This window comes from Metopolophium dirhodum, chromosome 9, assembly GCF_019925205.1.
Source record: "Metopolophium dirhodum isolate CAU chromosome 9, ASM1992520v1, whole genome shotgun sequence".
Taxonomy (NCBI): Eukaryota; Metazoa; Arthropoda; class Insecta; order Hemiptera; family Aphididae; genus Metopolophium; species Metopolophium dirhodum.
In genome coordinates, this window is record NC_083568.1 from 22474197 (window position 1) to 22500159 (window position 25963).

Below are 25963 nucleotides of genomic sequence, written 5' to 3' on the forward strand. Positions count from 1 at the left end.
TTTCATTTTTTATGAAATTTTGGCCAAAATTACACTTAAGAGGATGTCAGCGCACTATTTGTTTTCTCTCGCAGACCCACCTGCAACATAGACAAAACCATTTGTGCTGAATCGTTTTTTCTATGCTTTTAAGTAATCTAAGAGTAAAATCACCCATTACAAAAAAGATAGTGAACAATATTTTAGAGGGAATGACATATCAATTTTATATTTTATTGCTATTTGACTTTGTATTTGACTTTCAAAATAAACAAAAAATGTTGTACATTTAAATGATGTTTAAAACGTTTTGAAACAATATTTAGAGAAATCGATCTGTCATTCCCTCAAAAATATTATCCTCTATCTTTTTTGTAATAAGAGATTTTACTCTAAAATTACTTAAAAACATAGAAAAAACGATTCTGCGCAAATGTGTTTTGTCTATGTTGCGCGTGGGCCAGAGAGAGAAAACAAATAGTGTGCTGACATCTACTTAATAATATAGCCAATAAATTATAAAAACACATATATATACTGAATAGGCAAAAAACCTCTAAATGTGTAAAAATATGCAAAATAAATCTTTCCATAGTTAACCATGGTACCTTGAAATTGATGTCTATGTCATCTAGCATTATATACAAATCAGCAAAATTAATATGCAAATGCATGAACTTACAAGCTCTGTTTATTATTATTACACATTATAAAAAAATAACAAATTCATAATACTTAAAATAGCAGGTAATAATTCGTGGTTAGGTCTTTGATTCTCAAAATATTTTTTAATAATCACCTGATATCTACCTACAAAATATTTTTTAAAAATCTAGATTCAAATAACAACTATTAATTTATGAAGATAAAAAAAATTAAGGATTCGTCACCATTTATATTGTATAATGTATATAAAATAAACTATAAAGTCTAAAATTGGAAAAGTTACTGTTTTATTCGTATATTTAATTTAATTATTGGTTATTATTTATAATGTTTAATTATAATTCTTTGTTTTTAAATGTTTAATTTGAACGATTTAAGATTTGACTCAATCCAAGATTAGATTTTATAAAAATATTTTTTCCTCTATAGTTACAAAACTTCTAAATGTGAAGAACAGATTTATTATAGTTTTATTAGTGATTACTAAAGACCGGATTTATATTCTCTTAAAATACCTTAAATATGATGCTAATATTCTCGCTAATAAAACCTTAAAATATTCTCATTATATTCTCTTAAAAATTTAAAAAATATGCTAAATATGCAAAATATACAAAAAAAATCAAAAAATGCAAAAATAATCAATAAACATCATTATATTTACTTTAATATGCATTTAAAATTTTTTTTTTTTCAATTTTAATAGTGAGTTAATTATTAGGTATTTAAAGTTTCGTATTCTAATGGAATATTATTGCACTTTAGTAAGAGTTGGAAATGATAAAATAAAAAATTGTAAATGTTCAAAAAAATTTTTTCTGGGTACCGTAATATTAAATTAAAAAAGGTGGATAAGTGGATGTCGCTCTGCTGTACGGTAGGTAGGTACGGTAGGTAGGTAGGTACAGTAGGTAGGTTACAAGTGGGTCACTGTAATGGATGGTGTTAAATTTGAATTCAATGATATATTATCATTGTATAAGAAAAACGATTCTGAGCGAAAACGGTCAGTCAGCCTATGATTTTACCAAGTATATTTGATGATATTATTGTGAATAAAGTAATTTATATATAACCTATTTACGTGGAGCCTTGTTTTAAATTTTCAATCCTTAGCCATAAAAGTTAAAAATTTATAAATTTTTAACTACAAAATAATTAATAAATTATAAATTTGATAAATGTTGTCAAAATTTGAACTTTAAATGCTTATAAAAAAAAATTGTGCCTATGTATTTTTAATATTTTTCAACTGCTATTAGAGCGATATATCAGGAGCCTTATATTAAATTTTCACGCTTTTTTACCCAACAAATAAAAATTTATTGATATTTATAGAAAAAAAACTAAAAAAATTGAAAACTGACAATGTCCGTAAACAGCTCAAAAAGAGTCAAAATATTTTCAACATTTTATTGTGTATACAAAATGCTAATATAAACATTCAGTGAAATTTTCAAGTAACTACAGTCATCCGTTTTTTAATTACAATAAAATAAGAAAATTGTTACATGAGAAATCGAGTAAATATCAAATGTTGTAAAAATATAAATTTCAGACGCTCATAAAAATTTAATTTAAGTTTCTTCTAGACATTTTTTTTTTGATAAAGGTAGACAAACTTATGAGTAATCTTATATTACATTTTCAAATCTTAGATTTAAAAAGAAAAATTTTTATGAATTCTCATAAAAATAATTTGCTATTTTTCGTGATTTTTTCGTATTTTGTCAAAATTTGAACTTTAAATGATTATAATTGAAAACTGTGACTAAGGATTTTTAATTTTTTTCATCTGCCTTTGAAACAATAACCTAGGAGCCTTCTATTAAATTTTCAAGCTTTTTTACTCAACAGATAAAATTTTATTGATATTTATAGAAAAAAAAACTAAAAAAATTTAAAACTGACAATGGCCGTAAACAGCTCAAAAAGAGTCAAAATATTTTGTAAATTTTATGGTGTATAGAAAATGCTAATATAAACATTCAGTCAAAATTTCATGTCCCTACGGTCATTTGTTTTAGAGTTACACCAAAAACCAAAATCGATTTTCTCGAAAACAGATTTTTCTTTTGTTTTTCACGTCGCTTGTGAAAACTACTGGGAAATTTTTACTTTTGACCCCCCAAAGTACCAACTAGATTCACTTTCCTCTCAGAAAAGTTACTATTGAAGAAAATCCAAGCACTTTTACTGTCCTAAAAGGTGATGACAGACACAAAAATAAAAAAAAAAATTAAAAATTAAAAAAAAACACACATCATTGTAGAATCAATACATTCATCGCTTCGCTCAGAATCTAAAATAAATACAAATTTTTTCTCACAATTTACGAAATATTCCAAAATATGCTAAATGAGTTAAATATTCTCAAATATGCAAAAAAAATTTTTTTCTATGCATTCAGAATTGAACAAATCATCCACATTTTTTACTCTCATAAGACTGCATAGACCCAGTAACGATATGTAAAAACATATAAATCCGGTCTTTAGTTATTACTAATTCTTTAGTGTATAAAAAAAGATTAATACTCACTACTCAGTGACATCTTACTATCAAATTATCAAATTAATGTTGTATAAAATGTATTAATATGATATAATTTAAATGACCTGCTTAAGGTAGGTATGAAATAATAAATTAGTAATAAAATTATTATTAAACAACTTATTTATATTTTTTACTTAAAAAAATAGATACTTTGAATACGTATTTTAAAATTAAACTTGAGCATTATAAAATATAAACTATAATACCTATTTGATGTATACATTTGAATATTAAAATTGTATATGGTTGTTACTATAAATGTTGAGTTAATAAAATGATTTTTAAAAGTAGGATATACTTATGACAATTATTTAAGTCTTATTATTATTATGATGCAAGTTAGTAATATTCTGTCATCGAGGGCAGTTAACAGTCTAAAAAGTTGGCAGCCATCAGTAGTTCCAAAGCGATTTGTGGCTTGATAGTGAATTCTGGTATTTCAGACGAACTGTTTGAATAACGAGCTTTGTATGTGAAGTACATACAGACGTTAAGCAACACGTGTGAGCTAAACAAGAGAAAATCATCATATCAATGCTTCTGACGCATCTATCCAACAATGTTTTTTATTGCTTACGGTATCTCCCTGAAGTGAATTTCGTTTGTTTCATTCTCCGCAAACTGACCTGGTCCGCTTAACATGGCTTTGATCGTGCCCGACATCAAGGCGTGCTCGCGCTTGACGATGAACTCATGTCCGTCGCTCGAGATCAGCTTGACGTACAGAGCGTCTGGACCGTCGCAATTTCCGTGCTCACTAAACTCATCCTAAATGTACACACAAATACCATAAGTCCGTTTTTAAAAGATATATATAGTGTTCGAAAATGTCATGAAATATAAAATTGTGAAATATTTAAGTATTTTAATAGTTTGTTTATATTTTTGATATAAGTTTTATTTTTACATACTTTTGTTATCACCTCAATAATTAATGTATATATATGTATATGTATATATTAATGTATACAATCACTAATGGGTCATTAATGATGATTGGCCTAACCAAACCGAACCATAGGTACAACAATTTTTAAATAATACAATATCATACAAAATACTTATGTCTTACACTACTATAGTAATATAATATATTTATATACTTATTAGTAGAGAGCGAATTTTGATGCATTTATCATAATTTTATCATAGTTTATAACGTCTAAATTAATGCGGAGTAAGATAGAAATTTGTTTCATCACAAAGAATTCAAATTTACCAATTTAATTTAGTATATTTTGGCATAAACAAATGTTCAATTTTTACTTGCATGATCATATTTTTATATACTTCATGATTTTAGTGCATATTTGATGTTTTTTATAATATATTAATGGACTTGACACAACTAATTAATAGATCAATCCGTTCCCACAGCAGCAGACCTATGTAATATTCGTAGCGGCCGACCGGGGTTCTTCTAGGCATTTCGTATACTGTGCCTTATCAGCAATTTTTACATACATTTGTCATCACCTTAATAATTAATGTATATAGAGTAAAAAATCCACTAATGGGTCACTAATGATGATTGGCAGTGTTGTTAAGGAACGATTCCTGAAATTGATTCCTTTTTAGATGTGTTCGGATTGCCTACCAGGGTGGCTGAATTGCACTACTGCTGCAAGTTACATCAAAAAGGATTTGAAAAATCACAATTTTTTAAAGGGTTGTCATTTTTTAAAGTGAACGAAGTGCACGGGGTCAGCTATTATATATATAATATTATGTAGCACAGTTTTTAATACGAGGAGTATAGTTAAGTTTTATAAATTTACCTAAAGCCTTTAATAGGATTTAATTAATGTATATATTACTATAATATAATAAGTATGACGTATGTATAATGATTTATACAACAATAAACATAATATTATACAACCTAATATATATTAATATGTATATCGAATGTTGTCAACCAAGACACTCGTTGCATTGATATGAATGATTATAGCTACAACCTTAGATCATATCCTATATTATGGTCTAACTGTCTAAATACCCGTCCTACAATCATAGTTTAAACCTCAGTTACGCTTAACACACTGATTTTACCGGCCTAATTCGGTGGTTAAACCTTAGTTCAGCTATTGTAATACGGCCTAACCGAGGTTTAAACTATGATTGTAAAACTATGGTTAAACCACCGAATTTGGATGGTAAAATCAGTGGGTTAGGCGTAACCGAGGTTTAAACTATGATTGTAAAACAGCCCCTAAGGCTCCTGAACTATATTAATATTAATTGATAAATAATTATTATCATTATTTGCGTTTGAAAAAAACAATTCAATGTTTCACGTTTTTGTGAAATATTTCAACATAATAATATAGTGAACACATGAAATATTTCAGAATTCTAACAATAAATATACCTATATAAATTCATTACCTGTCTTTCTTGAACCGCGTCAACGATCATGTTCTTTCGTTCAACACTTTAGACGTCGGAACCGTGTGTCGAACAAGACAAACACTTGTGGTCACGTGAGATGAAATATTCCGACCAGTAACGAGAACAATATTATCTTATTGTTGACGGTTAATAAGCAATGTTGACAATATCACTGGAGGCTTCACAGTACGATTTACACTTTTCGGGGTTACTATCTCACGTTGTTTATCTTTTATCTATGCTCACGTCTCGCACTGGCTCAGGTGCTATCACGATATATCTTAAATCGTGGGTGATATAGAATACAAACATTAATTAAATATAGGAATAAGTCAGAATAACCCACAACCACTAAGATATCTTAGTCCGTGCCCACAACATCCTATCGGCTATCAGGCATCAGCAAATCAGACACCTTCATGACACGGCGCGCTATTGTTTAAGAGGATGTCAGTGCACTATTTGTTTTCTGTCTTTAGCCCACGCGCAACATAGACAAACGCATTTACGCAGAATAATTTTTCTATGTTTTTAAGTAATCTTAAAAGATAGAGAATAATATTTTTGAGGGATTTACATATTGATCTGTCTAAATATTGTCTCAAAACAATTTAAACATAATTTAAATTTACAAAATTTTTAGTTAATTTTGAAAGTCGAATACAAAGTCATATAACAACTTCATCAACTTTATTTATTGTATCTATAAAAAAGCAGAGCCTGTCCAACTGTGGCGAAGGCGCAGGGCCCAAGGAGAGGGCTCCGCTTGCCCTGCCACAGGGACGGCCTTAAATATAATATGTAAATAAATAATTATCTGTTTGAAATATAATATAATATTAAATTAAAAATTGAATATTTAACATCTTTGTCATTCAGTAGTACTAAGTTATGTGTATTTATCTTTAACATGACTTAGTTTAAAAAAATTACAATTTTAGAAATATGTTTGTAATTTTTCTTTAATAATGATTATTTACAATCATCAATACACATACTAAACATAATAAAATATAAATACTATATTACAATGGTAACAAACTACCAAGCTTTATTCTAACGGTTATACTGAATCACAGACCTATACTATATTATTATTCATGGTCTACTCATTGTAAAATGGTAAAGAAAAACAAAACTTAACTTTCTCATCACAGATGTGACTATCTAAATTGTTTCTGACCCATTATTGCTAGGATGTGAGAATTTCATTTACATTGTTTTTAAATTGAGAACCGCTGGACCTTTGTGGTTATATACCAGTCCCTATAGCTATCATAGTTTAGGCTCTATGTTGATCAGTCAGTCAGTCAGTACACATTTGATTATATATAGATGCTTTATCTTTTGTCTAAGTAAACATATTAGGTTCCGAAGTCAAATAGAGTTTTGTGAGATTGCACAAGTAACAGCATAATAGTATTATTGTACATTTTATAGTTCAGTGATTATAACATTAAATTTATGGCTATATACATTTTTTAAATAAAACATTTAAAATTGTATATTATTTATTCTAGATTATACTAAATTAATTCATCCCTGAATAGTGAATAATTAACTGTATGACAATATATTATCAGGTGAAGTAATCGCTCTACGCGTGAACAATGGTGTTTAAATTTTATTATTAATTGGCTTCACCAAGCCTAATTATAACTACATTGCATGTAAAATTATGTTATAATTTAAAATGTACATACATGTTATAATATAATAAAAATTAAATATAATTAATTTCGACATAATTGAGTAAGTAATATAAAATAATACATTAACAACTAACATGTGGTACTTAAAAATTAACTTTGCATTAATACTTTCAGATGATTTATAATAAATAAGCCATACTCGATATCATATTTCGTCTAAAAAATATATTTTTTACATATATATTAATAATTCCATTTTTTCTACATATTTACACAATTTTGATAATGTATGAGTATATTTGTCAACGTCAACTATATGAACTTATCGTAAATTTGTTATAATTTCATGTTCCAAAAATACGCAATCAAAATAATACCAATCATTAATTAATCTAATTTATAGTCAACGTAATAAAAAAATATTATTATTAAATGCCTATTATATACCCTATACCTTATTATTAAAAATTGTGAATTCTAAATATTTTTCATTTTTTTTTTTTAAAGTGTTTCCTATTTTAGTACTTATAATTAATATAGTATATTTAAAATTTGTAATAATTTTTTTATTTACTTATTTATCATTAAAAGTTTAAGATGTTATAAAACATAGATACGTAATAGATAATCAAATTGTTAAAAAAAAGAACAAAATTGAATATAGTTGTGTATATATATTATTTTTTTTTTTAATATAAAATAGGTATGTATAATAATAATCAATTAATCAAACAAATGAACAAAGAAATCATTGATAAAATACTAGTTTATATAAATATGTGCCCACATTATAATTTATGGTTACAATAAATTATTATTTACCATTCCAATAATGTGTAAATTATCAAATTTATGAGGACAAGAATGTTTTTAAATCTTGAATAGTTTAAATTCTGAAATTGTAATAATTTTTAAACATTGTTTTCCTTTATTCATCATTAACAGTCCAAAAAGTTGGCTGCCATCAGAAGTTCCAAAGCGATTTGTGGTGGAATAGGGAACTCCGGAATCTCGGTTGAGCTGTTTGTGTAACGAGCTTTGTATGTAAAGTACATGCAGACCTTTTGTAAAACGTGAGATCTAAAAGTAAACAAGAAAATAGTATATTTTTTTGACTTCCTTTAACAAGGTTTGTACTATATTATATGTTTATATAGTGGTCACGCCACCATCACTTACGGTATCTCCCTGAAGTGGATTTCATTTGTTTCATTTTCTGAAAACTGGCCGGGGCCACTCAACATGGCTTTAATTGTACCTGACATCAAGGCATGCTCCCGCTTGACGATAAACTCGTGCCCATCGCTTGATATCAGCTTGACATACATGGCATCCGGACCCTCACAGCCACCGTATGCCGAATTCTCCTCATCCTATACACAAGCAAGCATCATTAATTTAATTTGGTCATTGTCACACCATTACAGTATTTATATTTTATTATTATAATATATCTTGATGCGTGTCATCTTACATTAATTATTCTATATTATCACGGAGTCCTACAGTATAGATATAAGTATGTAACTATTTTTGATTACATAACAAAAATCATAATAACAATCCTTTGGCCTGCTCATAGACAGATGCCGAACTAGTCTCATTTCATCGGTTGCCCTGTGTAGGTATTGCTAATTGATACCAGGTTATCGGAGTAAAGTAAAATAAAGTAAAATATATTACATTAACATTTTACTTCAATCAGTATGAATAAGAGTCTTCTTGTTTAATATAGTGAATATCAAAATCCTCTCACATTGCCCCGTTTGGTATTAAGATGACGCTACACAGACATTTGCTGTCTCCGTCTTCCAAGTGCGTAGAATAGCAAATTATAAGCTCAGCAGATCACATTTTGCTCTGTTAGTGTAAAATATTAGTGTTAATTGACCTCTTATATAATTTAAAGAGTTATCTAGGGCATCTCATAGGCTTTTTGTTGTATTTTATTTTTAAATCTAGTTATAAGTATTTTAAAATTGTAAATTATTTGTACATCTTAAAATACTCAAAACTCGTTTAAAATTAAAATATAACAAAGATCCTAAGAGACGCCCTAGATAATACTCTTAATTTTATAAGAGGTCGATTCACTCGTAATTTTTAAACTAACGGAGCTAAACCTGATCCGCTGTGCGTAAAATTTGCTGTTACGCACTTATTAAGACGGAGACAACTAATGTCTGTGTAGCGTTCTCTTAATTTATCACTGGTACACGAAAACCAGAGATAGACGACGTTTTAATAGTTACTACGCAATACGTTACTACCAAGTAAGAGTTACTTTGTCAGACATTATCAATTATCGTTGTTACCTGGCCGTCTTCCACCATGTCGACACTCATGTTTTCGCACAACGTGTGATCAATGACGATCCGCGCTCACGGACAGGTAGGACACGAACGACGAAGTGAACGGTCGATTGCAACTTGCTTGTTCAAATAGTTGAGTTAAGGCGGACGAAGGGTTATTACGATCCGAACGACACCTCCAGCATCCAATTAACGTGGTTTAGTGGTTATGACTAGAAGGACTTGAGAGTTATGACGGACGGCAATTGCTGTATGATACAGCCTGTTTCGGTCTAGTCAGAATCTAGACTCTGGAGAGTAGAGGGGCATAATATTTTGATATCTCGAAACTAGATTATCATTTCTTGATGTGTCGCGGGCCGCGGTGGCGTTATCAAACATCGTCGACAACTTATTTACTACTACTACCACAGAACAAATCGAAGCGATACTCGATCAGCTGGTCAGGTTTCTGTATCCCTACGGTATGACTTAAAAAATTGCACAGACATCTATATAATAACTATATAGATATGTGTGAAAACATTGTTTGTGTTTAGTGGGGGTTAGTTGGGTATATATATTGTGGTATTGTAGTTGCGTAACAATCCGGCTTATTAAAACAAGCTCACTGTTTGTTCTCATTCAACATAGTATAATAACTATAATATTATTATATATTTCAATGCTTGTTCTATGTTGCTAGCGCTTCCAGACGACTCGGTGGTGTACTATTGTCTATTACGAAATACCCGTGAAATGATTGAATGATGTACCACTATAATTGTTCTATGGTACCACCCGGCACACTACCACCATAGAACAATACCACAGTCCATTTTTGTGCTATGACTACAACTATACTGGAGCTAGGTAAATTGGGTCCGCGATAATTTAGGTTCGTTTTGAAAGCGGTAAGTTGAGTCCCGGGTATAAAAAAGTAAAAGGTAAGTTGGGTCCTGGCTATAAATCATTGGCGCAATTAGGTCTAAAATATTAAAAACTTAAAACTTAAATATTTCATACTTATGTAATTTACTTTTGAATAACTATGTTACAATAATACGTCATATTGCATACACCGCCTGGACACCAATTAATTCTACGCATGATGTTAATGTGTGTATATACAGGTATTCTTATCGCGAATTTTATTACACTGACCGTAGCCACTTTTCTACAAAAATTAAATACCACAATTTTTTAATTATTTATACCATATATTGTAAAATTTTACGTACTATAATATTATTTAGCGTATTGACATTTTTTTCCCGATACACAATTTTTTAATCATTTATACCATAAATTATTTATTTAGAACATAATATTATAAAAACCACATAATATATAATAATTTATATATTTTTTTCCTTATTATACTGATGCCTATTGTAATGTACAACTTTAGGGCAAAGACGCATAGCAATATAGCATTAATCTCTATCCTATGGCATAGGTCAACTGGCCGTGGGCAATGCCTGTGCCCAGATGTCCTATAGGCTATAATAGTAAATCACAGAAAAAAATCACAGTATAATTGTATTTCAAATAATATTGTGGCATACCTTTTTTGAAAATGTCATTCTTAAAATTGTTTTATTTTCGTATTCGTCTATTGCGTTTGTTGCACAGGTCAATCGTTTTTTTATATTAAATCTTACAGGTTTTTGCATACCTAAGTAGCAACTGTTGATTTGAATGTATACGTTGTTTTGAACATTCGAAATTAAAATTTTTAAAAATATATTTATATGTATGTGATTTATTAAATTGTTCATCAAAATGTGAGTGAAAAGATTCACAATTATTTATTGTTCTAGATATACTTGCTCTAAAATTGGACCATATTGTCGGAGGAAACACACTATTTTCAGAGATATAGTTGTCAGTTAAATAATCCTTTTGGTATTATTGACATAAAATCTTCACATACACTATGGAGTATAGATATATCTACGCGTGATATATGTTTTATCGATTTATATTATGTAGGTATTTCTACGTTTAAAATTAATTATCTCTTTATGATATCTTCAATATTAAATCGACATAGGTACATCGATGGTCAATAGCACTGCAGAGTGCAGACGCCAGACAGACTAGGGTTTCTCAAACTACATCTCAATAATATAAGTAGAAATAGATTTGGCAGAAATGAAAATCGAGTTTTTTGGCGGAAACGATGACCACCCGACCATTTGACGCCGTTTTCCCTGCAGGCTACAACAACTATAATAATAATAATGCAACTATAGACTATAGAAAATAGAAATATAGAATTTAAATAGCAATTGTAGGCATATTATGTCTATGATTTAAAATTTGATATAATCGATAAAAATTCCTTCCGGTTGACGTCATCATAGATAATATTATAAGAAAGAAGTATGTCACTATGGCAATTCAAATTGACATGCATATCACGATTCACGAAAATGAAACTGAGATCATACTCAACAGTTGACTAGAAATTAATAAATTATTTTGTATAAACTTTTAAACTTAACTATATAGTTGGTTAATTTTCTAGCTTAATAACTTTTCTAGGTAAAAAATCCATTGCAACAACGTTTAGCTTTTCCTAGTTGATTTGAGAATGAAAAATAACACATGCTTATGCATAAATATCTATGATTGTAATAAAAACGAATTAGTTACATTTTTATTGTTTAATAATATTAATAAAGGCTTACTTATAGGCTAATAATATAAGCTGACTATAAAAACAAATAAATAATAAAAAATGTTTTAATTTAATAATTAGTCAACCGTGTATACTTAGTTACTTAAACTGGCACCGCTAATAATCGCTATAGCGTATTAGTGTGTCACAAGAAGCCAGGTGACATACGATTCCGAAAAATATACCTTTTTATCTAGCCAATTCCGCACAGTTTCGTATTACAAAAGGTTTTTTTTATTTAACCGGAATGTAACAAGATTCTGCATAAAAATTGCTGAGACGTTGTCAGTTATAGTAAAAAAAATATATATGATAATATTAAATAAAGTAAATAATTAAAAATAAAGCATATAGTCGTATAGAACAATTTATTTCAATTCGTTCTCTAAATATCCACGACTAGAGTACTAGACATGTATAATAAATGTAAAAATATGGTAGTCTGATTTTTATGTATAAATAATTTTCAAACTAACGTGTAATGCGGAATCATGAATCTCCGATAGAGTCTTAGAGTATACGATGCAATTATAAATGTGTGACAATTTTTTATTTTTCTTTATATTGAATTAACTTTCAGAATTAACTATTAACGACTTTTTTTTTTGTAGCAGTTGATCCACTACTTCTTTCTAGGTGATCTATCATATTATAATAGGTGTAGTTAGTGTCTTAGTGATCTATAATATTATATATAATAATTATTATTAATATATGATTGAAACCTATATTTATTATTTTATTATATTATTTATTAATATATATGATTTAAGAGGACGTCACACCCGCGTGTGTTGTCTCCATTTTACACACGTACGATATACACAAAACGCGTTTACGCAATCTGAGTATAAATCGCTCAATTTTGGTTCTAGAGTGCAAATACCTATAGTAAAATTGAATAGTGATGACAACATTTATAAGGGAAAGTCATTGCGTTTTTTTCCATTATACCCAATATAACGTTCATTATATCGTTTAGAAATTATCAAAAATTTCAACATTTTTTAAATACCTTTAACTTTTCAAAATTAAGTTATTTTTTATAAAACTCACCGTCTTGCCTACCAAAATATTGTCATGCAAGCGGGTGTGACGTCCTTATAAGGAAATATAAAGGAGGCAGGAATCTCTATTGAGGTGTAAATTGAACAGACAAAAATAGTTCAAACACAGATTCTGATTCTGAAAATATTCCTCCCAATAACGGGAATAGGTACAATGCAAAATGAGAAGGACCTTGGTTTTTTTAACGTCGAGATAGAGCTACACTTATTCCAATAGTTGAAAACGAAATACTTCCAGGAACAACAATCATGTGAGATGAAAGGAAACCCTATAAACTTTTAAAAAATAAAGGTTATAATCACTCGACTGTAATCCACACTAAAAATTGAGTCGACCCGCTAACAGGAGCCAATACCCAGACAATAGATGCATTTGGTCACATCTTAAAATTAAAAAATGCATGGCATTACATCAGAACTTTTACATAGTCATCTAATTGAAGTATAGCGGAGGTCAGTTAATCTTCAACAAATACTTTTTTTTAAATGTTTAATTGATACTAAAAATGTTAAGATCTGTAATTGGAATATTTTTACTTGGCTATTTATTTTTTATTTTTTGATATTTGACCAACATTTGTATTATAAAACGTAATAAAAAATATGATGTGTTTTTATCTAAAAAATAGTATACTATTAAAAAAATATATTTTTAATTTGTACGTAGATCACTCGTCCCGAATTCACAGATCACTCAACCGTGGTCCACAGGTGGACCTAACCTAACCTGCTACACAAATGCCTTATTATTTTACGGTCGAAACTGACGAGTGACTATTATTATTATTATTTATGAATTATGATTATTATCTGTTATCTATATTATGTACTTACTATTATTGTATCACGTACGTGTCCCCAACCCCCCATCCAAAGAAAATCTCAAAAATTTCTATCCAAATATTTTGTACGTCATTTGTATGAATTTGTATGACCATTTTTGGAATTTGTACGACACCAATATTCGAGCAATATCGGAAATACAGAAGTGAGGCTGGAGACATGTGTCTCCAGCCCCCTCTAATATAAATAATTAAGTATTCGTACATTTTATACTGCCAGATTCAAGAACTCAATTAGTATGAATTTGTATGACCATTTTTGAAATTTGTATGCGACCCCCTCCCGGGCAATAATCGAAAATGTTGAAGTCGATATCTCAAAGTTGGGGTGCCAACTTCACAGACGTTGGTCGCGTGTTAACTGCTGTTGTACACCATCTGAAACAATATTTTATAAATGTAATAAGACTATTTTCTTAAAAATTCTAGTAAAAGTTTTAAACAAGACAAAGTAAAATTGTAAAAATTGTATAACAATACCTTTTAATATGGGTTCATAGATATTCTTCCACTATTACGAGAGAGAAGGTCGCATACAAATTCCAGAAATGATCATACAAATTCATACAAATGGCGTTTAATTATTTCGCGTAGGAAAAAGTAGAATATTCCAAATAGTAGGGGCAGGGGAAAATTGGTTTTTTCGATTATTGCCAGGGAGGGGGTCCCACACAAATTCATACTAATTGAGTTCTTGAATCTTGCAGTATAAAATGTATGAATACTTGATTATTTATCATAAATTTTGTTTTATTCTGTTATTATAAATTGTAATATTAATTATTATTTATTATTAAGAGGGCGCTATTGTATACGTCTTACAAGTGCGTAACATAGCAAATTTACGCTCAGCAGATCACGTTTAACTTCGTTAATTTAAAAATTAGGGTGAATCAACTTGGTATGAAACTTGATGTTAAGAAGTACATTATCTGTGTTATACTGTTATGTGAGTTTTTAATTTACCCTATAATATATACACATAACTTGCTAAAAAAGTGAACCCACATACAAACACAGATAATGTTCTTAGGTACCATCAAATCTAATATTAGGTTGATTCACTCTAAATTTTAAACCAAAGGAGCTAAATGTGATCTGCTGAGCGTACAAATTTTGATTTTTTACGCACTTGTAAGACGGACGATGGGCAAATGTCTATGTAGCGTCCTCTAATTGTCGTTTATATGGGTTTACTTATATATTTTAGTTTTTATGGCGCAATAGGTAAAATATAATATTTATGAATTAAAGATTAAAGACAATATTATAAATATTTAAAACATTTATGTATGGGGGGAGGTAAGGTAATTTGTTCGTCCATTTAAATGTAATATTACAAAATTAACTTTGTTTTAAAAATGGAGGCCTCCTTAAAAATTTGACTACACCTCCACCAACGCGATTATAATAACTATAAATAGTATTTTTTAAATTATACCTAGATAGGTTACTAATTACTATAATAGCAGGTTTGCATAAAAAATTTGATTATTTAAGGGCTGCTCACTAAATACTAAAATGTAATGGACCAATCGTGCACCATTAAATCATGTTTAAGAGACTCTTAGCTTACTATTGATTCATTAAATGTTTAGTGATTGTTCATGCAACCCGGCATAAAATATTGTTATTGGTGAGTTATTAATGGTTGTAAATATTGCTTATGCAACCTGGTATTAATATTATAATAAAATATGTATAACTAAAATATGTAATTACTATAATTTTAATTTAAAACGTACGTTACAGTTAACATTATAGTCAATTCAAAATTATTGAGTTCAATGTTTTAAAAAAATAAATAGATTCACCAAAACTTCAAAAAATATCTGTACACAGCAATTGGTGGCGGCATCTGTCTAGAAATTGGGGAACTATAGAATAGCTGTACATTTCGGCATCAAATATCAATATTATTGTTGTGCCCGGAAACTAGAGATTACAAAGCGGCATCGCGTTATCTTTCTACATCACGGGTACAATTTATATAATAAGTTACATATTATTACTATTATTACTACCAATAATGTAGTTATAAACTTTTGTGATATTACGTAAATATATGTAAACATGTATACATATATGCGTATGTTATTATTACTATTATTAATATTGATTATTAATAGACAGCACGATGTAGAAATAGAAAAGATTTCTCGATAGGCAGTTGAACGATTTATTAAAACAAAAGGTATACATATATTTAAATCGTACGTATGAGAATGTATAGACAACAGTAGTTAATAGACTTGAATGTGATTTAATTTAATGTTATTATTTACTTTTTCATGCTATATTATTGATGATTACGTGTTCGATTTAATATATTAATAATATGCTTAATTCATATTGCATATTTGCATATTATTGTGTTGCATCTCGTGAACGGTTGCGAAAATGCGAAATGAAAATTACCCATTCGGGCCGTTCGCGATTGTAAAAAATCATAATATTGATTTTGTGTATGCCGTAGTTAAGTTTATTCGGCGAATGCAAGACAAATGACATCCAATGAAATGTCGGACAAGAAATATTATAATGTACGAGTGATGTAGTTAGATTTATCCACATTGCACATATCCATAAGCGGCTGTCATACGTTTTTGAATTATTAGTTTTTGAGTTCTCGACCATAATGAATCCAATTTTTACAAACCGTTATCAGTTTGTATGTATGATGAATTATCATGAAAAAAAATTAGGTATGATGTTAAAATTGTAGTAGATTAGTATAATATATAAACCTGTGTTACAAATTGTTTACCTAACGTGTTCAAAAACGATTTGTTTACTCTAGGTATAGGAATTGGGCGCATACTACTACTACCCATACTAAGTTATAAACTGAATTACTAAACTGGCTCGTTGAAAGCCAATGACAATGGATGATGTCGGTGACATCGAAGACTTGATTTCGTCTGTTGCCGATGTTGCTGAGATTGGTAGAGTCAAACCTAGGAACATTGTATCTCTGCGTCCCAAAGTTAAAGTTAAACCAGTAAGAAGAATTGATCATCCACCTTCCCAAGTCCCTGGCACCCAAACAATATTTATTAAGACTTGGGGATGTTCACACAACAGCTCAGATGGGGAATATATGGCAGGTCTTCTATCAAACTATGGATATAGAATAACCGGTATGAATAAAGATCCTTGATAATTATTTTTTGGCATTAAAAATATCTGTTTTTAGAGAACAAAGCTATTGCAGATCTGTGGATACTAAATAGCTGTACAGTCAAAAATCCAGCTGAAGATCATTTTAGAAATGAAATTTCTACAGGAAAAAAATCTGGGAAATTTGTGGTAGTGGCTGGTTGTGTACCTCAGGGGGATCAAAAGTCTTCTTTTATTCAAAATTTAAGTGTTATTGGCGTTCAGCAAATAGACAGGGTAGTAGAAGTAGTAGAAGAAACATTAAAAGGTTTGTTCAACTACATTTCTTTTGCATGAAACAATATTTTTACTTACTTTCAATAGGACATACTATTCGTTTGTTGGGTCAAAAAAAGATAAATGGAAAAAAAGATGGTGGTGCCAGATTACAGTTACCAAAAATGCGGAAAAATAAATTAATTGAAATTATTGCTATTAGCACTGGATGTTTGAATCAGTGTACCTATTGTAAAACGAAACATGCAAGGGGCAACCTTGGAAGTTATCCCCCAGGTAAATTAGTAACATAGTAATATTCACTTTAAGTTGTTAGTTATTATAACAATAGCAATATAATATTTTTTTTTAGATGAAATTGTACAAAGAGCTATAGAATCATTTAATGAAGGTGCTGTGGAATTGTGGCTAACAAGTGAAGATACTGGTGCATACGGGTTGGACATACAAACAAATTTACCAGAACTTCTTTGGCGTTTAGTGGCTATCATACCGGAAGGTTGTATGATGCGTATTGGTATGACTAATCCACCATACATACTCAATCATCTAGAGGTTCAGTAGAATTACACTTGATGTAAGGAAATGGCTATTTAATCATTTTTTTAAATAGGAAATAGCCAAGATTTTATCCCACCCTAGAGTGTATGCATTTTTGCATGTGCCTGTTCAATCTGGAAGTAATCAAGTATTAGCAGACATGAAACGTGAATACTCAATCGAAGAATTTGAAACTGTTGTTACTTTTTTGAGACAAAGGTAAATTAAAATTGTAGAAACCATTAAAATTGTATAATGTATATGTTTAATTTATTTTACCAGAGTACCTGGTGTTTCTATCGCAACAGATATTATTTGTGGCTTCCCAACTGAAACAGAAGAAGATTTTTCTGAAACAATGAGTGTTTGTGAAAAATATAAATTTCCGAGTTTATTTATTAATCAATTTTACCCACGTAAAGGAACACCAGCTGCAAGAATGCCCAAAATTCCTACAGACATGGTAATCATTAGCAATAATTTGTTTTGTTATGAAATTACAACCATATTTTATTTATAGGTTAAAATTCGGACTAAACGTCTGACAGAATTATTTCATTCTTATACCACGTATGACCAAAGAATCGGTGAAGTACAGGAGATTTTGATAACTGAAGAAGCTAAAAATGGTATCGAGTTGATTGGACACAATAAATATTATGAACAGGTTAGTTACAAAAATAAATCATTTCAAAACCTAAATATGGAATATTTTTAACTCCTTAGTATATATACTAGTTATATTTCACAGAATAATTAAGAGGACGCTACACCCGCATGTGTTGTATCCGTCTTACAAATGTACAACATACCAAAAACTGTTTTGCGCGGGAAAGAACCGAGAAGGCTACAGTCATAACTAAGAAACGAGATTTTCACCACATAAAAAGGAGAACTTTGGCTGTGCAACATTGTTTTTATTTTTTTGATATCACTTATATGAAAAAAGTTCTTATTGTTTCAAAAACCATTATTGTTTGTGTTTTTAAACTTGAAATACTTTTTTCATATAAATTATATCAAAAAAATAAAAACAATGTTACACAGCCAAAGTTTTCCTTTTTATGTGGTGAAAATCTCGTTTCTTAGTTGTGATTGTAGCCTTCTCGGTTCTTTCCCACGCAAAACAGTTTCTGCTATGTTGTACATTTGTAAAACAGAGACAACTCCTCTTAATGGCACAAGTATATGTTGGTTTTTTAACAGATTGTATCTTATTTCTTTAAGGCTCCCGGTGCCAATGTAATTTTGTACACAAAAATATGCTCCACGGGAATGACAGACCTGTTATGTAGAATCAACCAAATTTGATAACTTTTTTTTTAATTATTAGAGGGTAATGTTACAATGGGTACAAGTAAGTCGCATCAAACTCCGTTGTTGAATATTTTAATCTCAAACATTATAATATGTCTTCAAAAATAATATAATTTTAAGCGTTTTTTTTATAAATTATATTATACCATTATCGGAAATAAAATAAGAAATTGGAGTTCAGTGCAGCCTGTATCTTCTTTCAGATAAAAATAGTTAATTAACGAAATCTGACAATTCTACAAGGCCTGATAATTATTCCCGTGAAGTCATTTTTCACGATTTAATATACCCGTCAATCCCCCCCCCCCCTAAATAGGTATCGGGTAATAGATAAGTGAAAAAGTATTATGTTAAGGTGGCAACTAAAATATAAATTTTTTTTCAAATTTTATAGAATTGCGGAGTATTTAAAAAACTGGCACCAAGCCACTTAACTATAACTTCTTAATATAAATTGAAGATGAATCTTAAATTGTCAGTTTTTTTTTAGGTTTTGGTGGCAAAAGAACCAGAATTAATGGGCAAGTGCGTTAAAGTAATTGTGAAGTCTGCAAAAAAACATTGTCTAATAGCTGAAATGGTGGACAAACCAAGAATTTTTAAAAATAACCTTCAAAAAATCAACGATATGTACTCGATATGGCCTGTATTTGCTTTATTAGTTTGCGTTTTAGCAAGAATACTTTGGTTATTGGTATAACATAAAACTATGTAGTATATATAAAAAAAGCTTTAACACATTTTCATGACCTCCATGTAACTTCAACTTCGTCTGTCCTAAACCTAAGAAAAATTATTTATTATTATACTAAGACTATTTTAGCAATTAATAATTTATTTTATTTATTTAATATTTTAATAATTAAATGATACCTCTGTGTACAAAATGTATTTTCCCATGTAGTCTTATATCCACTATTATGCATTAATGCTCCAGTATGAGCAATCATTACTCCATTGTCTATACAAAATCTATTATAAACAAACATTTAAAAACATATATTAACAATGTTTATTTTTAGATTCTAAATGAAGCAAAAAATGCATTGGTAAATGGTTTAATATGTTTATTTATAATTACACAAGGTGATCCATTTAAGTGTAACATTTATTATTTCAAATGGTTTAAATTGTTATGAAAATAATTATTTTAATAATTGTTTATCTTAATCATTTGTTACTTTTTTAATTTCAAATTCCGATATTATAATAATATTTTTCAGAGAATTTTGATAGATAACACTGAATTTTGAACAATTAATTAATTAGTTTTAACTTATAAATATTTTAAGTTGAGATAAGTGGAGTAGAGTTGCACAAGAAAACCCCGCAAAATTTAGATCCATTACTTTGCTTATCTAAACTTAAATACATATAGTTATAACTGGGGTGAATAGAATGCATTAAATAACCTTGACAGATTCACTTAAAATCCTGAATAATGCATTATATACAAATATACAATGCACTAAATACCTTATCAATGCAATAAAATTTAAATTTAGTCAGTTTAAAATGCACATTAAGTAGGTATATTAAATTCATAATTTAAAATATATAAAAATCTTATCAAATGAAAAATATTTTTAGTCTACAGAATTAGAAAAATAATACGAAAACTAAACAATAATTTATAAAAAGTTCTAATTGTCGGAAATTATTAAAAATATTTAAATTAAGGTAATGAAAGACTGACATAAAACAGCCAAAAAAGGACCAAAAACTAATACGTTATATTGTCCTTCAAAACAATAAAAACTTAAAAAATTATAAAAATATAATTATTAATTAAAAATATTGTTTTGTGTTGACATCAAATTATGTAAAAAAGTTAAAAGTTCAAAATAATGCATAAGCACTAATTGATAATCTTATAAACATTAAACAGTATGTTTATATTTTTTATTGTGGTTATTCAGAAATTTCATACAATTACAAAACTCAATAAAAAATTTATAAATTTTACACAAATGGTACTTTAGAGTTTAGACTAGCAATCTTAGTTAAAAATAAGTATCTAAAATTAAAATTTACTTATTCAAATCCATGTGTATTTATAATCCTGTGTACACAGGAAATAAATACATAAGTTATAGCTAATAAGTAGATGCATATTAAAAGAAAAATATACACTACAGTTAATAGTTGCATATGTCTACTATTAATTTACTAATTTTTTAGGCGATAGTGTAGCCAATGGTGTTTACATACTTGTGTATTTCAACTACACAGACCTTAAAAATGCTTTAGATAAGAATGTGGGTGGATAATAAACACCCATAATTTGGACATTCAAATTTTCAAAATATTCATGCGTTTTAGAAAAATAAATATGATGACAGAAAAATCCAGAACACATTATTTATTTCATGCATTATATCACATGATCTCAATAATTCATTTGATTACAAATGTATTAGCTGTATAATGTTGTTATGAAACTTGAAAATTTAAATAAGATGAATTGAACTACATATCTATATTGGTATATTATATAAAAATGTTCAATAACCTTAAAAAATATCATGAGCAATTAAAAGTACAATTTTTTTTTAAATATATTAATATTAAAAATTAATTGTTTACTGTGTCATAATTAATTATTTATCATCTAACCTTTCATCAGTAGCATATAATGTTGCACTTCTTTCTTCACACATAATTTTCATCATATCTTGTAACCTTTCATTACAACCAACACCTCCTACTATTAGTACTTCTTTTGACTGACAATGAGACATTGCTCTTTCTGAAAATAAATATAAAAATGAAATGTTGAAATGTAACTTACTGTATCTATTATTCTATTGTTAAAAAGATATTTTTTACTTTTCAAAATAATGAAACAATTAAAAGTTTGAATATATTAAATTATCCTATTACAAAAAAAAAATCTTTTTATTTTCAATAAAATTTTCACTAATATTGAAATAAGTGTAAAATTATATAAATGGGGTGGCTGCTAACTGAAAATAATTTTTAAGAAGTATTGTCTATTATGTTTAAGGCTTCGACTTGTAAGGTTCGTACAGTAGGGTTGGAACGGTTGGTATGGTCGGTTAGGAACACGTGTATATGTGGCAAGATTTTTGCGCACTATGAACCCGGGCGATCAACTATCCAAGAACAAGTGGCAGCACCCGTTGCTTACTCTCAATCACATTGCGTGAATGATTTCAGCCACTGCGCCGCGCCAAGCCACAAGAAGTATAAGTAGGCAATTATTAATAGTTTCTAAACACAAACTGAGAATGTAAGAGAAAACATGAAAAGTAGATTATCATAAATCGAAAAAGTAAATAGTGTGATAGTTATGATTTTAGATTAAAAGATTCTTGGAAAATAGTTTTCTTATTTAATTAAGTGTAACATAAGCTAGTAGTAACAGCTTTACGCTATTTAGTATAATCTTAAATTTTAAATTCCTGATAACCCACAAAACGTATGTGCTATGTTACTTACATATCTTATTTATGATGCATACTTAGCTATGTTTAAATCTAAATCAGTGTAAACAACATGATATTGTGATGTTTTAAATTCAATTATTTTTAAGATATAGAATAAATGGTGCTATGTCCAATTTTATTAAAATGATAATATATTTTAAATAATAATATTACTTATACCTATGATTTTTTAACCATTGATTTCATATACATTTTTGTCAGTCTAAAGCAATATACTGCTTGTACAATAGTGACGGGCCTGACTGTCCTAATTGTGTATTACATATTGTAATTAATGTTTTTCATAGAATTTGGGGAAAATTTTCAATTTCTGTAGTAAAGCAGTACATGCATGTCTAAATATGGATTATTTGGTACATTTGGATATTTTACATAGCTTTAAAATTAATTTTTAACAAAATTTGATTTAATAACCATACAGTTTGTGTGATTTTAGATCTGTACTATATTAAATAGAGAAGAATATAAAAATACTGCCAAAATGGAGCCAAAGCTATCACAATTATATCAATAGCAAATTCCAAGTGTGAAGTTAAAAATTAAAAATTAAAAATATATGATTGTATTAAAATTCATTTACCACCATAACATAATATATCAATTAAAAAAGAAATGATAATAATAAAAAAGAAATATTAACCCTTTCACTGCTACACTATTAATCTACTGCAAACGGTGTATGCTATGTAAAATTAAATACCTATTTATTGTTTTTTTTTTTTTTAATATTTTATGAATTTAATTTTGAGATCTATATGATCTAATTATTTAAGTTTAAAATAATGCGAATCATTGTTACTAAAACTTGTACAATTACCAGAAAATGAGGATTTTATAAAATACAGGGACGTAATAGTAGACATAATAGTAAGTCTGGAGCAGTGAATGGTATAAATGTTTTGGACATAACGGTAGTCTGGAGTAGTGAAAGGGTTAAGAACAGAATGTATGTATTGTTATTGTAGTATTAAAATTATTAAACATTTCAAAATTGTAACATACTACACCCGCATGCATTGTATCCATCTTACAAATGGTATAGCATATTGTATATTCTAAATAATCTATTTAAATGATTGATACTAGTGTGAATTGATCTACTACCAAATTTAAAAGTAAAAATATTATGTAGTAAATCTGAAAGGTTCTTTTTATGTTATATTTTTAAAATGAGAAGATATGAGCAACAAGCATTTCAAAATTGAAAATTTTTGTAGATTATAAAATATTCATAATTTCATAATTTATTTTAAAATTAAAATATAATAAAACCTTTGCTAATATTCTTATTTTTGAAGCTGTTACTAGGTCAATTCAAACTAATATTAAACATAATAGAGTTAAATAGATTATTCAGAACGTAAAATTTGGTATGTTATATGTTAGTAAGATGAAGACAACGCGTCTTCTTGATGAAAATTTAAAACAGTATTGGGTAGTAACAAATTATCATTGTTCAAACAAATTACTAAAGATAATAATATTTGTATTTACCGGTTGTTTCTATTAGCATTGCAAAAATAGTTTCTTGAAGGGAAAAACACAAGTCTTCAGGAGTATATTCACCAGATGATAGCAATGATGGTGCCTTTTCTTCTATATATGATAGTATACCAGAGAACGATACATCCATACCTTTTACTACATAAGGTAATTTAAGATATTTTTTACCACTAAAAACATTAGTAATACATTATTTAATACACATTTTTAATTTTTAATGTAACTCATGTTATTACTTTTTAGCCATTTGTTCAATATTGTAACCAGGACTAGGATCATTGGATAATTTTAAAACTCTTGCAAATCGATCTAAGCAATTTCCAACAGCAATATCTATTGTTTCACCAAATATTCTGTAATATTTCCCAGAATAAGCTATGACTTGAGTATTTCCTCCACTAACATATAAAACAGTGGGGTTTTCACTACCAGTTATTAAACGACCCATTTCTATATCTGGTCAAAATTATTAAGGTTTGATTTAAATAATTAGTAATAAATCAAACGTTCAATGCCATAAAAGGATACGTGCAATACAATGGTTAACAGGTATTAAAGGTTTGTTCCAAAGTTGAGCGAGAGTGCGTGCCACAGCAGCAACACAAACTAAACAACTACCAATTCCAGGACCCTTAGTAAAACATACAACATCAATCTGTTCCAGTTGTATGCCAGATGTTTTAATTGTTTCTTCTAATAATAATATAATATTATTTTGGTGATGTTTTGCAGTTTCTCGGGGTAAAAATCCTAAAACCAATACAATGTATGTAGGTTTTTTTGCAAATATAAGTAACAATTAAAGAGGAAGAAAAATAAATACCTTCACCTGGCGGTGTTATGTATGTTCTTCTACAATTCGCTAGCACCTCACCATCTTTAACGATTCCAATAGCTAGTTTATTTGCACTACCTTCGAATCCTATGCTGATAACCATTGTTTAGAAAAAAACTTAAGGTAAAGTTCACTAGTTTTACTAAAGTTCTCTGGGTTTGTCACTTTTTTATTACTCTATGGATTGTCGTTTGAAACTTCGATTTTCGAATCTTAATGTTCCAAGTTTATGATGGAGCCAAATTACTTATCAGTTATCACTTTTAATTCCGGTCACTCACTAGGCCACGAGGTATTCACTATTCTGTAATACTGTATTTCTGTGGTGGTATCATGGCTAGAGATAATACTATCTTTAATCCATTAAAATCCATCTTTATTCTTTAACCGTGTGTGGTTTTTAATTTTTATGGAAAAATTCAAAATAGACAATAGCAAATTCGTAAATCTGATTATAAGAACAACTTTGAAAGTATTATTTCCAGTGCCGTAATTACAATTTTGAGGCCCCGGTTCAAAAATATTTTAGAGGCCCTTTTAGTTTTTACTGAAGCATTGGCGGAAATAGGAGGGGGGGAGCTTAGCCACCAAATATACCATAGGCCCTGTAATTGCAACTTATATAATAAAAAAATGTCAAACTACACTTGACTATAATATTCAAATAATATATCATTATAATATCATATCTTAAATAGTTGATTAAAAAATAGTATATACTAATATAAAAATTAATTCACTTATCATAGGTACATTTATTACATTTATA

General features: G+C 28.6%; 4 protein-coding genes across 6 annotated transcripts; 1 reads left to right on the plus strand and 3 right to left on the minus strand.

Moving 5' to 3' along the window:
• Window positions 1–3303: 3303 nt before the first annotated feature.
• On the minus strand, window positions 3304–5889 carry LOC132952227 (elongin-C-like). Its single transcript, XM_061024446.1, has 3 exons — window positions 5593–5889; window positions 3779–3969; window positions 3304–3709 (listed from the first exon to the last, which is right to left on the minus strand). Exons 1-3 carry the CDS (start codon window positions 5620–5622, stop codon window positions 3568–3570), a joined length of 363 nt encoding a protein of 120 aa, XP_060880429.1. The 5' UTR covers window positions 5623–5889; the 3' UTR covers window positions 3304–3567.
• Window positions 5890–7901: 2012 nt separating this feature from the next.
• LOC132951675 (elongin-C) lies at window positions 7902–9817 on the minus strand. The gene is made up of 3 exons (XM_061023506.1): window positions 9563–9817; window positions 8427–8620; window positions 7902–8327 (listed from the first exon to the last, which is right to left on the minus strand). The coding sequence occupies exons 1-3, from the start codon at window positions 9590–9592 to the stop codon at window positions 8186–8188; spliced, it is 366 nt and encodes a 121-aa protein (XP_060879489.1). The 5' UTR covers window positions 9593–9817; the 3' UTR covers window positions 7902–8185.
• A 263-nt stretch (window positions 9818–10080) lies between these two features.
• On the minus strand, window positions 10081–25517 carry LOC132951674 (probable tRNA N6-adenosine threonylcarbamoyltransferase). 3 transcript variants are annotated; one of them, XM_061023502.1, is made up of 7 exons: window positions 25183–25516; window positions 24888–25109; window positions 24596–24815; window positions 24351–24529; window positions 22003–22135; window positions 20260–20358; window positions 10081–14511 (listed from the first exon to the last, which is right to left on the minus strand). In XM_061023502.1, the coding sequence occupies exons 1-7, from the start codon at window positions 25295–25297 to the stop codon at window positions 14451–14453; spliced, it is 1029 nt and encodes a 342-aa protein (XP_060879485.1). In that variant the 5' UTR covers window positions 25298–25516; the 3' UTR covers window positions 10081–14450. The 3 variants fall into 3 exon arrangements, with proteins under 3 accessions (XP_060879485.1, XP_060879488.1, XP_060879487.1); XM_061023504.1 differs by lacking the exon at window positions 10081–14511 and adding an exon at window positions 20018–20169 and having other exon boundaries at window positions 25183–25512; XM_061023505.1 differs by lacking the exon at window positions 20260–20358 and having other exon boundaries at window positions 25183–25517.
• Window positions 16177–20086, plus strand: LOC132951673 (threonylcarbamoyladenosine tRNA methylthiotransferase). The gene is made up of 10 exons (XM_061023501.1): window positions 16177–16327; window positions 16610–16838; window positions 16934–17273; window positions 17330–17560; window positions 17617–17805; window positions 17882–18084; window positions 18143–18288; window positions 18352–18532; window positions 18590–18736; window positions 19877–20086. The coding sequence occupies exons 3-10, from the start codon at window positions 17012–17014 to the stop codon at window positions 20084–20086; spliced, it is 1569 nt and encodes a 522-aa protein (XP_060879484.1). The 5' UTR covers window positions 16177–16327; window positions 16610–16838; window positions 16934–17011.
• Window positions 25518–25963: the final 446 nt, after the last annotated feature.